At 37.7% G+C, this 13,362-nt stretch overlaps 1 protein-coding gene across 1 annotated transcript in view; it reads right to left on the bottom strand.

Annotated features, from left to right (window-relative positions):
- Positions 1–270: 270 nt before the first annotated feature.
- Positions 271–13,362, bottom strand: part of ROS1 (ROS proto-oncogene 1, receptor tyrosine kinase) — a 72,444-nt gene continuing 59,352 nt past the window's right edge. Inside the window, exons 43-44 of the mRNA XM_026041851.1 lie at positions 11,258–11,421; positions 271–416 (exon numbers count right to left, since the gene is read on the bottom strand). Of these exons, the coding sequence (XP_025897636.1) occupies positions 271–416; positions 11,258–11,421 (310 nt within the window). The remainder of the gene's footprint in view (positions 417–11,257; positions 11,422–13,362) is intronic.

Genomic DNA, 13,362 nt, shown 5'->3' with positions numbered 1-13,362 from the left:
ACGTAACTGCAAAATCATTTATCATCTGATTACAAGTTTTATTCCCTTAAACTATGAGCTGTGAAACACCCAAACCATAATGTTTAGAAAATCTGCATGTATGTAATCATCTCCTTATTCTCCTACGTATCATTCACTACCTTATGATACTTTCTAGTAGTCTAAATACTTCAGAGTTTTTTATTTTTTTAATAAGTCTTTATAAGTACGGCAAAGTGCACAGTGTTTTTCTTTACATATGCCCTATTTTGTAGAACTTTCTCAACAGACTTAACTGAGTTCAACAGAATCGATGATTCCCGCATCTTGGCTGCTGTCTTTGACGAGTACCAAATAATTTAAGCCTTCTTGATTCCTTGTTTCCATTAATGTGGCTGAGAGAATACTGTCCGAATCCACACATGGAGCATCACTATCTGCGTTTAGAACAAAAACAGACCAGTGATATACAGGCAGTATTAGAAAGCAAAGAAAGTCAGACACTTAGTGAGGAAAGTTTTTCTAGTGACCATATGAGGAGTGACTGATGATTCAATGATTTATTTTCTGCTATAGCTTGCATGGATTATACCTTTAACCAAGTTGTTTAGGGATGGTTGGTCATTACCATTCAAATACTAAAGCCATTAGGAATATATGATTTGCTTCTGGTAGTAAGGATGGCCTACATAAAATCAATGTGATTTTAATCTGTACCATAATACAATAATAATAATAGCAGTGTCTTGTAATAGAAACTGTTTGCTACCTACTAAATAATAGTAAGTTCTCTTTCTAGAAGATTTACAATATTTTGTCTATCTAGAAGCTTAAACTTGAAAATCCATCATGTTTTTCCCAGTTCTAATGATTTTTATTTGCTGAATCTATAACAAGGAATATCTTTTCTTTTTTCTTTTTAATGCAAAAGTAATTAACTAAAGGATCGAGTTATTGTTGTTGTTATTTCATGTATTTATTCTTAGTAACACATACCTTTTTTTATTACAGTCCCTCCTTATTTTACTTCCCAACTGGAAAATGAAGCATGTGACACTCAGGGTCATCTACTCATAAGAATAACAAGCATTGTACAGTTGCACCAGGCAACATACAATTTATTATGTCACTATAATCACTGCCTCCTCCCTCCCTAGCAAGTTACGAAGTCAGAAGTCTGTTCCAAATACTAGAGTCAATTAGGAAAGATTATCAGGAAAAATATGAAAGAGAATTTTAATTTAAGAAGCCTATTACCGAGATGAGGATTGGGATATAGAACAAACTGTATTCACATACCGCAGTGACTGACAGCTACAAAAAAATCATTTGATACTCACTTTGTCAGTTCAGGACTATTATGGCAATATTTAGTAATTCAATCCTCAGCAAGTCTTCACCAACCAGCTTTTCTTTGTACTTGCTTTTTGTTTAATAAACCTTTTAATGGAAACCCTCAGGGGCAAGCTGCTTTGGAAAAAGGCACGTTGGCAAATGCTGAGGGCATATTTGTAGCGAACTCCTAAGAGATAAACCTTAAAATAAGGACCCAAGTAAAACCGGGTATTTACAGACCAGACATATGCCGGCTGACCTGCCTAAGTATAGAACACTAGAGGAGCATTCAGATTTGTTTCCTGTATAAGTATCTGGAACTGATGAGGTGATGTTTACACAAATGTGAGTATGAGGTCATTGAGATATTTTTACCAGATATATAGATACATTACTAATTCTTTCCCCAACAGGTTTGAAGAACTACAGAAAATATAAAATATTATAACCCTGTTTTAGCCTTTATGCCACTGCATTTCTCATTATACAGAAAAAAAAAAGCTAAAAATCAAACAACTTGCCTTGCTTTTTGCTTTTTGAGTTTTGCATGCAAAATAAGCAAGAAAGACTATTTTTCCGGAATATGCATTTCCTCCTTCAAACACAAGAAGAATATAAAGAGGGTATCCTTTTCTCCTGTGATATGACACAGATAAGCTACATTGCCACTTTCACAATGAGATTTTGTTTGCATATGCCCTTTCCTTCACTGCTGTGTCTTCTCCTGCTGGCAGAGCACCCAGGCACCCAGGAAAGCTTAGTGCTACGTATATTGCTGTATACGCCGCAAAGTCTGTGCAAATATGTCAAATTATGGAACACGAGGCCTGTCTCTCGTGCAAGTCAGCAGAGCGAGCAAACGATTTTTGTACATTTACTTGTATGTTGTATGGAGAAGAATATACTAAAAATGAGCAGTTGAGAGGAAAAAAAAAAACAACAACAACAAAATACGTTGCTGAATTTCCCCCAAAACATGAGAAATAGAAGCAGCACCAATGCGAGGAAGCCATAGACTATGACCAGCAATGGAGAGAAGTCTGAATAATCTTAAAAATCCCTTGCCAAAAAACATAAGGATCTAAAGGAAGGTAGAGAAGCTGATGTGGTGAGACAGGTCAGCATATTCATTAAATATCATTATTTTCTTTTCAGTTTTAACATTGCTAAAATTAGTTGATTGATGTATAGTCATGCTGGGTTCTACGTGATTAAATGCAGGATAAACCATGTGATGTGATCCCCTCAGATTTCACAAGCGAAGCCTGGCTGAGCCAACAAAACGCTCTGAGAGGAGGCCTCCAAGGAGCACCTTCATGGAATCTGAAGTCGTGCTGGGAAGTCAACTCCAAATGCTTAAACCCTGCCGGGTTATCTACACTGAAGACTGCTGCACAGTGTAGAGTTACCCACATTAGCTTTAAACAACCTCCCTCAGGACATGCAGAAGGCCAAGTCCAGATCTACACAAGCCAAGCACACCGAAAAGTAGATTTCCCGAAAGCTCTACTCTGCTCTCACAGGTAGGTTCCTTCCTCAATGAACCCCAATGGCATGTTCAAAACTCTGCACTGCAGTTGCATAGATACCCATCTCAGGTGTTCATTGCACATGATCTTGACCTTTCTGGGCATTTTCTGTTTAAGTAAAACATCCTAGCCAAGCTACAGGTAAATTAAATACAACACACCTTCTTCAGTGGTGGGCAACAACTGAACTATGAACAACTATGGTGTTCTCTAAAGAACACCATACCAAGTGGCACAAGAAACTATGACTTCCTGGTTCATGCTAAAGAGGTGTGGAAGGCTTTTGTGTTTAATCTCCTCCAAGAAGAATGCTGCTGATCTAGAAAATATGTATTTACCACTTCAAATCTCAGCCTCTCAATCAGTTGTACCAAGCCAGCAATTGTGCCAACCAGGCCTCTCAGATGTGTCATGGATCCCACCTCAGGACAGGAAGCAATCAATCACAGAGTGTGTTTCAGTACCTGCTTGGTACACTGTGTGTACTTACTAAATGTTTTGAAGTCCTGTGTAGAAGGGTGCAAATCTTTAAGATATCTGCCTAAGTAGATGATTTGGGGAGAGTTTTATTTCAGAAGGCGACAACATATTAGAAAAAAATGTATCAGTACAAACATTGATTGATATATCTAGAGATACTATCAAACAGATTTAGAGATATTACTACTAAAACTATTTTGGAGACAGAACCTCAGTGAGTGCAAATTAATATAGCTCCATAGGAACCAGTGGGACTCCAGTGATTTACACTACCTACATATCTGCTCTGAGATGTTGATAATTCTAGGTAATACATTCACATACTCTTCTTAGCAGCTTTATAGGGGAAGGATCACTCATTTCAGAAGTGCAGTTACATTTCCTTTTTTTTTTCCAAATAATATCTTCTTTTTTTTCTCATACATGTTAAGTTCTGTCATTTTTCCCTTCCATACACTTTATGCTAGTGAACAAGAGACTTGTTAATTTATGAGAATAGTAGAGAGTGAATACATTCAAAACAAATGCTTACTTATCTTTGTTTAATAAATATTAAAAATGAAAAAAAAAGATTATCAAACCCTGATTTCCTCAGCTCAGCTATGTCAGTCAGAGCAAGGAGACAGTTTTAGGGATGCAATATTTTATTGAAACCTGTTGACCACCTGGAACTCCAGGTGCTGTGTTTGTACTTTTGCAAACTTCCAGTAAGAATATAATTAAAACAAACATATGTCCGTTTTAATACTTCATTCTGTATTATATATCAGTTGATATATATCTGTCTTTCCTGTCTAATGAAGCATATCATCTCACATAGCTTGAGGGTGACTCACTAGGCTTTGCCATAGGCGTGCTAATGACCCTAAAAGTAAGGATTTTTCTCATCTTGTATTCTCACAGCACTAATCTGCTTAAAGCATTGACTATCTTTTCATTTATCGTAATAGATTTTCGAAAGATAAATTTGTGGATAGAAATCTGTTTACAAAAAGCTGTCTTGAGGAATTAGCCATAAGGGACAGGATATGTCTGCTAGAGTAGTTTGTTATCATTTATTATTTGTTTTACTTCAAAGCACCAAAGCTTGCTTTGCCTCAAAGCATAAAAGATCCATTCTACATTTGTGATTACAAAATACAGTTTTATAAAAAAAAAAAAAAAACCTCCCATTCTCCAGGGCACAGTGTAGGATTCATTTTGCCTAGTTTTATTCATTCAGATCTTACTTTTCCAGTTTAAGCACTTTGCTTAGGTTCTCTCAGTAGAGGGAAAGGAGGGATAATTCATATTGTGAAGATGCTTAATTTACACTCTTATCTTCAACAATATTTACTAGCACAAAGTCAGAGCATGTCCTCCACATACACCCATAGTACACTCTTGTCAGCTGTTACTACTATAACATCATGTTGTCTTATGGAGTTATTCCTCAATCTACAGCAAAGTGTTACACTACTTTTCTAGCAACATCACCCTGCTCATGTGTGCTCTCAGGAAGCTAACAATATTTGTCTAGGGGACAAATAAGAAATTGCCACTTCAGCAAGTGCCCAGTTGCCTGCAGTGCTATAACCACTTGCTGTTTTGGAAGGAGCTTTTTTGCTGACCTCTGCTGGCTTTGGGTCAGCCACTCGCTAAGGAAATGGGGAAGAGGATTACTGACCTGCAGAAAGTACAAAGACGACTAGATACAGGGTTTAAGAACGGTCTCTTATCTGCACATCTGCTTTGGCAAAGTTTCCGTTTGTCCAGGTGACTACTTCAAATCCAGAGAAGTGTGCAGAATAGTTTTAAAAAGCAATTGGTTTTAGGAAAATAAACTGATGACACTTATGTGGGGAACAGAAAACAAGTACTATTCAGCCAGCAAAGACAGCAGAGATGTAGTTAAAGGTGAAATCACTAAACCCAGATTTTAATACCAAATCCTCCTCAACACAAAGGTTTGTACCAAGATTTTAAAGGATGTAGTGACTTTTTACTGAGCACTCTACTTGCGGAAAGAAAAAATACTCAAAGTGATTGGCTTTGGAAAGAAAAGCAAAACAAGGAGAAATTACTGAAGTCTGTTGTGTTTTCCTTCATTTTTCAAAGTGCATCTCCAATTTATGGCTTAAAGCAGATCTTTTTCATGCCAAATGTTTTTTCTTTTGCTCTTTTCTTTTTTTAAATATGTCTTCTAAGTAAAACAAAATGCTGTGGGCAATTACAACCAGCTTTCAAGGTTTTTTTGTTTTTTTGTTTTTTTGTTTTTTTTGTTTCAGTTGCTATTCATGTCCATTCAAGCCAAAAGCATTTCTCTCCCAAATACTTTCTTTTCTGTTCAAAGAAAGAACTAAAGAAAAACTGATTCATATAGTTTTACTAAAGAAACGGACCTCAGCACATTAACAGCTGTTTTATAATATTAATTTGATAAAAAAAAAAACAGCACAGAAGAAATACTTTTGGACAACAGACTTGAAGATGGAAGCTGTATCCCATCCACAAAAGGGCTACAAGATACCCGCAGAGCTCAACCCAACAGGCTGTCCTGGATCTCCTCAGGCTTCTTCCAATTGCTTTACATTTGCTCACATCAGAGGAGTCACTTCCAGCAGTAGCCAGGTAGTGATGTGACAAAACTTCTGAGCAGCTACACATTTTCTTTCTAGATCCAAACAGGGTTACGGAGAGCATTTAGCAGCAGAACTGGCAAAAGCAGCCCTCCTGGGCCACCAAGGCAAGGCATCGCTCGACCCTTTAATGCCCACTTGCCTGATGTAAGCAAAGAAGTTTGCCAGAGGAAACAGGTGTTTCCATCTATAAAGAGAACACATTTGGGAAATGAAAAAGAAATCATTGCTGTCTTGCAAGGGCATAAAAGATTTTTTTTTCCTTTTTTCTTCTTTCTTTTTTTTTTTTTTTTTTTTTTGTACAAGAGAAAAAAGCTCTCTCTGCAAATAGATTACTTTCACAGAAATTTTAGGACAATCATATTAGTATGCTGATTCATGGCATTTATTTGCTCTTTTTGGAAGCACAGTCTTATGTTTCAGCAGCAAATAGGGGACTTGGATGATTTGGGAGTTGATGCAGCATTTACTTTATTATTTCTGTCTAATTCAAAACCACTTAGGTAACCCTCCAGCTGGGAACTGCTTCCCTCACTCAAAATACATTGTTCAGGATTCTTGCCAGCCTATAGTCAGTGCCCTGGGAAAGCTCCTAAGAGCAAGGACAGCTTTGCAGAGCTCACATCTGCCCCGATGTAGAGCACCTGCAACAACCACTGGGACTGGATTGGGCTCCACTGATAAAATCAAGCAAAAACAGGGAATAGATGGATTTAGATGCATGACTGATATCCCTCCCAGTTGAAATCAGCGAGGGGAAGATGAGGAAGTACCCAGAGTCCCAGTAGAAATGCAGAAAGCATTGAGAACAGCTGGGGCTTTATAAAATACTCCCTGCAGTGCTTGTTCTGCAGTCAGATACTCAAGAGAAAGGGACTGGTGCTCCCCATGTGTGATGTTTGTAAAACTGGGGTTGGCTAGGGACCACTGCTGCTACAACCAGCGTGCTGCGCTGCTGCCTGATCTCCAGATCCTGGAAGAGGTCCTGCCCCCATAGCCAGACACCTCGACCATTCCGGTCTCCCACAAAGTCTGTCTGGTGTCCTTTTGCCGTCTCTGCTCTGTCCTGTTAACGTGATGCCCAGGCCACCAATGTGCTGTCCCTGTTAGCGCGCCCACACTTGCAGCGCCCACACTTGCAGCCGTGTGTCACACTGCGCCAGCATCAGCACTAATGAGAAAATCTGGTGTTTTTCATCTCTCCCACCTATGAAATAGTGCTAATAGCATGCGTTGACCTGCTAACGGTGTGGCTAAATACAGGTATGTGAAGATTCAACAGAATTTGGAAGATGTATGATCCAAAATAAGGCTAAGTATCATAGTTATTTTAAGGCCTATCATTTCACTTTGCTTGACATTTGGCTCTTTCTTTTGGAACCAAGTCTCTTGGTGAGAGCAAGCATTTCTTGGCAGGAGATTTATGACAGGAGTTTCATTACACACAAAGGCCAATGCCTGCATAACATTTTTGGAAAATGTTGTCTGGGGCAACCTATCATGGAACTGTCTTTTGGATTATTTATTTTGGCTGCAATATTTCTACTACTACTAACACAGGAGGTACTTCATTTAGTCCCAGATAAAAATGAATGCAAAATCAGGGTTATTCTTATCAAAAATGCTTATCTATTATAAAGCATTTTATACATTGCAGACCAAGACATATTCCATGTCCCCAACTATTTACAAATGGGTAATTAAGGAATGCATATTTTAGTCCAAAAGTCTGAATGAAACTTGAATTGCCATTCTTGCTTAAATCAACCATACTTCTGGAGCCAGCATTTCACTGAAATCCTTTGCAAGAGATTTACACTACAGGAAGACAAACAGTTGAACTAGTCTCTGGTCTGAGAGCTACAGAGCACCAACATGCATATATTCCTAATGAGATGATCCAGCAACATGGAAAGATTGCCAGCACCAAATACTGTGTTTCAGTTACATGCAGTGCACAGCAAATTCGAACAGGCTTTTTGAGGCAGCAGTTGAGGAAAGGAGACAAACGATAGGTAAACTATGAATATACAGGTAAATAAGTATGTGTGTTGTAGGAACATGCAAAGTGTTTATCAGAAGTATAGTCTTTTGTAATACACCTATTTGAAAGGATGATATAAAGAAAATTCAAGCTACAGTGATGGGCATCCCCAGTGTGACAATCACTGAAGGAGTTTGAAGAGAAATAAGGAGGAGTTGTGAGTGTTGAAGCATGAGACAAAGAAACAGAAGTATGAAAGAGGTGCCTCGATTTCTCATCCCAGTGCAATCCAGCAACGGGACAGCAGAGGAACAACAGTCATGCAGAGCCTATGGAATGGGAATCTGGAGGTGGGAACAGGGCCATTGCAGGGGGAAAGGGTAAGGCTAGAGCATGCCAGGCAAAGCAGACTCTGGTTCTGCAAACTATTGCCAAAGTTCTGCCTATATTGAGCTGCTTTGCTTACCAGATGGAGCAAGTTTCACCAAATAGCATATTATAAACATGCATAAGAGAGTCTAATTTCAAAAAGAGCTACTACTGAATCTAACCTACATTATGAAGTACCACTAGCTATTATTTAGGCTATCCTGAAAGCCCATTAGATGACCATGTTGTGTTTTCTATTGTAAATTATTTTTCGAATTTTAAAAATTAAAGCTTTTCATGGTAGATATCAGTCTCAATATGTATTTTAATTTTCAATAGCTTGATCATTTCTAAGAATATTATTTTGTCCCTGGCAAACAAATTACAGACTTTTAAAATTTTATTTTTTTCTTTGTGATATCTGTTATATGGGCAGAATCTGAAATTTTGGCAAATGAATGACTGCTGTGTTAAGAACATTTGTCATCTCAGTGAAAACAGTNATCTGAAATTTTGGCAAATGAATGACTGCTGTGTTAAGAACATTTGTCATCTCAGTGAAAACAGTTACTTGACTACACTGACCAATCTAACAACACAGGACATATGCTAAGCAGAGACTTTCACTATGTTGCATCTATGCCAAGCCTGGTCCACCAAAAGGATGACAACCCCCCCTTACATTTCAATGTTTACCCTGCTCCCAGCAGCACAGGAACAGTCTGCATAAGTCAGAAGTTTCAGCCCTACTGATGATTCAACAGCTGACTCAACAAGGTCATGGACAAACCGTTCTAGATGACCCTGCTTGGGTCGGGGACGTTGGACTAAATGATCTCTAAAGGTGCCCTACAACCTCATCCATTTCTATGATTTTAACCGATACTGATGCCAAAAGAATTTCTTAAATCCCTTAGGTTTTTGTGTGCTTACTGTCAGTGAAGTTTGGCAACACAGAGTAAAGATGTCTAAGCCCGGAAATCACATCAGTTTAGAAGCAGATGCAAGCAGCCAAGCAGCACAGCCCCATGTGCAATGGGTGTTGTGTTATAGCAGCCATCTAGACACTAAACAAATTCAAGTTGTTGCGTCCAAGTCCAATGTGTCAAATCATCCAGATTCCAGCCACCATCAATGGGAAAAATGGCAGAGGGCAGTGACTTTCATACTATGATACATGTCTAAAATATGAGAGACGTCACTCTATGGAGACATCTGTTTCTCCTCCTGACTAAAAAGATATCTAGAAGAATATCATTGACTAGAGTTCCTAGCTTCCTTCTGGACAGCTGCATTTAGGCAAGATAAAATCCATCCAAAATGTAAGGTCTATTAGCTTGGGCAAAGTGCCTAATTAATTGGCTCTACTTCTTTCCTGAGCTGATGCCAGGCTCAGCTTTGTGCCAATTTAAGTATCTCTTTTCCCAACTCTATTATTCAGAATGAAGATGCCCTTAAAGAAACATTACATGCACAAAGTTCTCTACTATAGGATAAAAGGCTGTGAAATCAGATGATAAAAAAAGTATGAAATGTTAGTTTTCCAGTGCTAATTTGTTTTGGTCACATTGTGCCTTTACTAAATTCTTTAACTTTAGAATGACAATAATTTTTCTCATGATCTCAACAATATCCTGCACTGGCTGCGTTGAATGTACACAGAAATTGTGATGGGGTCTGACAGGTTGACACTTGTAAAACTGCACTGAGAGATAAAGGAGGGAAAACTCATCTTTTACTGAGCATTAGATAATGTCTGTGAATTAAATATAGGTAGAATCTTATACAAAAAGAACTAATTATTTGTATAATTAAAGACTATACCATACCCAGAATTGACCAGGATGTTCTTTTTAATAATTCAAAAAGTAATGATGTATCAAAACTGTTGAGTTTTGAGGGTGAGTTCCCAGACCAATAACAATTTGTGGAAAAAAAGAAAAACTCTGAATGGAAAATAGGAATTTTTTTCACTAGAAAATCATTGTATACAAAACTGTTAAAGTAAATACAGTTTGAAATAACAATATTTCAATTGACAAATATCATTTTTATCAGATTTTCAGATCACACTATTTAATTAGTTTTCATTTTTTCCTTTATTCACTATTTAGTGGTTCATTTAACCACACAGGAATTGCTACAGTATGAGACAAGCTTCTGGTTCATGATGTTCAGGATGGTTCAGGCCTTTTTGGGACAGGCTCCTGTCTTTTCCATATTTAGAGGATCTGAATCACAGTTGCACAGATAACTTCAAATACTATCTAATTTTTGAAATTCTGTCTCTTCAAGCTTAATAAATAATCTTATAATATTGGACATTCTTGCGCCCTTAACCATATCTTCCCAAGTATCAGCATCTTTTATCTATTCACAGCATGCAGAGCCAATGAATGCTGTGATTCCTGACTAGGGCTATCATAGTTCAGGCTAGAATAGAGGCTTACTTAGTTCAGGCTAGAATAGAGCTTCCTTAACCTAATTTATGCTTTACCTTCAAGTCATTTAGTGAATCAGTCCTCCAAAGTAAGTGCCTAACTTCTCTGTTTGTCTAATGGAGTAAGGACAGATGCCTTTTAAAGTGGAATGGGTTCCCATTCAGAGGTTTTCAAAAGTTCTCCCGACTCTAGGAGGAACATAAGCACTCACTTCAGAATGAGATCGTGAGGCATCTAAAATTTAGGTGCAAGTTGAACATCTATGTGAGACATACTCAGTCTCAACTTCATAGGGCTTTTCTTCTTGGTGATCTTATCTGCTCTTTACCTAGTGCATGGTACCTAGTGGCACCTGATGCATCTTTGCAAGTCCAGTATGAGAGAGGGAAGTCTCATCTTTTCCCATTTTATAGGTAGAAAATTTGAGGTAGTGACAAATGCAATGGAAAGAATTGCTGAATCCTCCTTGCCACAATTCATGGGACAGAGGGGTGGGAAGCACAGCTGCTGGCCCAAACTCACCCTCAAAGGCTTCGTTGATGACTCCACTTGCTGCCTTATTATCTTCAAGGCAGTGGATGAAGCACAGCGGAGAGTGTTTTATTTCTTGCAGTTTGTCCTGAATGTGAAAGAAAGTAGGTCTGTTGTCAGGTTCTTGGGCCCAGCATCTTGTCATTAAATCACATCTGAAAAAAAAAAAAAAAGAAAAAAAAAGAAAATACAAATATTAAAGATAATTGAATCATTCATTTCCAAATACAAATCATTAAATCCTCTGACAGGCAAGTCACATTTTCAATGTTTGGAAACTTCATACGTGGTGCAATGATTTTCAGTAGCTGCTGAAAGAAGGAAAAGCAAATTTAAGGTCAGTTGTTAGAAGTATATACTTCAAAGGCTTTTAATTTTACAAATCTGGATATTTTTGAGATTGGGAGTAACTGTTACTTTTTGGGGGGAGAAAACGAAAACAAACAAAACCACCAGTTATTTACCAATAATACCTGCTCTTGCTAAAGAAGTCACTGGTATTTTCAGCAAAAGCAGATAAGGGAGCTCTAAAAACAGAAATGAACTTGAATTAGTGCCACCTCAACCTCAGAGGATGCCTGAGGCAGAATCCAGGAGGGAATGGGTTAATCTAGACTTCTGCCTCCAGTCAAAGGCACAAATGCTATGAGTTTCCTCAGGATTTAAGAAAATCCTTGCCCACCCTGCACAAAATCTTTGGTATCATTCAAAGAGAAAAATTGCCCTCCTTGTCTTTCTAAAGGATAGTGCTGATTTACATTGCTTACTTTAGAGCATGAACTGGCTGCACAAAACCAAATCTTCCAAAAAACAGGATGAAAATCAAGATGCAGCCGGCACCTGGGTGTGTTAGGTGTTCAGAAAGGAGAGATGTTTTAGGATTTCCAAATGGGGCCTGTAGCATTTGAGCAGTTAGTGAAAGGACGATTCAGGAAGCTGTTAAAGGAATGCAGAGTATTCACCTCTAAGCCCTAAGTTCAAATCCTCCCCTGACAAGCAGCATCTAAGACTTACTGCTATGTGATACCAGGCGTTAGTGAGTTATGTGAATTGAATTGGCTTGCTCAGGTCCTCAATTGTCCCTCTTTAAAGGAATGAGACTACTGTGCTTTCCCACAGATGGATATTTTACAAAATTCTTGAGGTCAACAGAGAGCATTTTTGACTTCTGTTTTTTTTTATAATGATATTTTTCATTAAAACTTCAGATTTGAATGAAAATCATGCTTAGAAAATTTGTTTCAGAGCTATTTTTCATTGACTTGTGCCATTATTGTAGCTCTGGACAGAGCAGTTCTCTTTTGATTTGTTTTCCAAACAATTCAATGAAATCTTGACAATGTGTTTTAAGAACCTATGAAGCGGTAGACCTTGAATTGCTTCAACTGCTTCCCTGCTTTCAACTGTACTAGTTGCTGATGTCACAGAAAATACAGATCAAAAGTATTAAATGGGACTTAAAACAAATTGAAACAGCTCAAGAGTTTTCAAATTGAAAGAGCTCTTCTGCCAGGAAAGTGTTGCTGCCACACTGAATTCTAAAGTCAGTCCTGACGGCCAGAAGCCAAACAATTTGCCTCTAGTCATCTGCATTTCCACAATGAAAGAGGAAAACATCAGTTCAGGTGCTGTGCTTAGGCTCTCCTGAGCTGAGCTGTATGCAAGCTGTAGCAATGTAATAAAACAGCATTAGAATTTAATGAGTACCCTTCTGCTTTTATGGAGAAAAAGAAATGGACAGCTCTAAGTCAACAGAGGAAGTAATACATACATCATTTAAGAAACAAGAGTATGACAAATGTGAGTTCTGCATATTTTTGCATTTCTAAGACCAACTTTCGTCTTTTTAAATAACTACATTTTTAAACAGAATCTACTTCACAAAGCCATTCAAGTTTGTTACTTACTGTTGCCAATAGTCAGAACTGGAATTTTCTCATTTTAATTATACTCCATATTCTTATTTCCTACATCAAGTTATTTGCTAGTTGGTTTGAAATATTTATATTAAAATTTATATTTACCACAAAGAATTTAATTCAGACAGGTTTTGGGTTTGTTTTTTTTTTTTTTTTTAATAACTAAAGCTCTCATCC

This window comes from Nothoprocta perdicaria, unplaced genomic scaffold (assembly GCF_003342845.1).
Source record: "Nothoprocta perdicaria isolate Ctin4 unplaced genomic scaffold, notPer1 scaffold_296, whole genome shotgun sequence".
Taxonomy (NCBI): Eukaryota; Metazoa; Chordata; class Aves; order Tinamiformes; family Tinamidae; genus Nothoprocta; species Nothoprocta perdicaria.
This window is presented reverse-complemented; position numbering and strand designations above follow the sequence as displayed.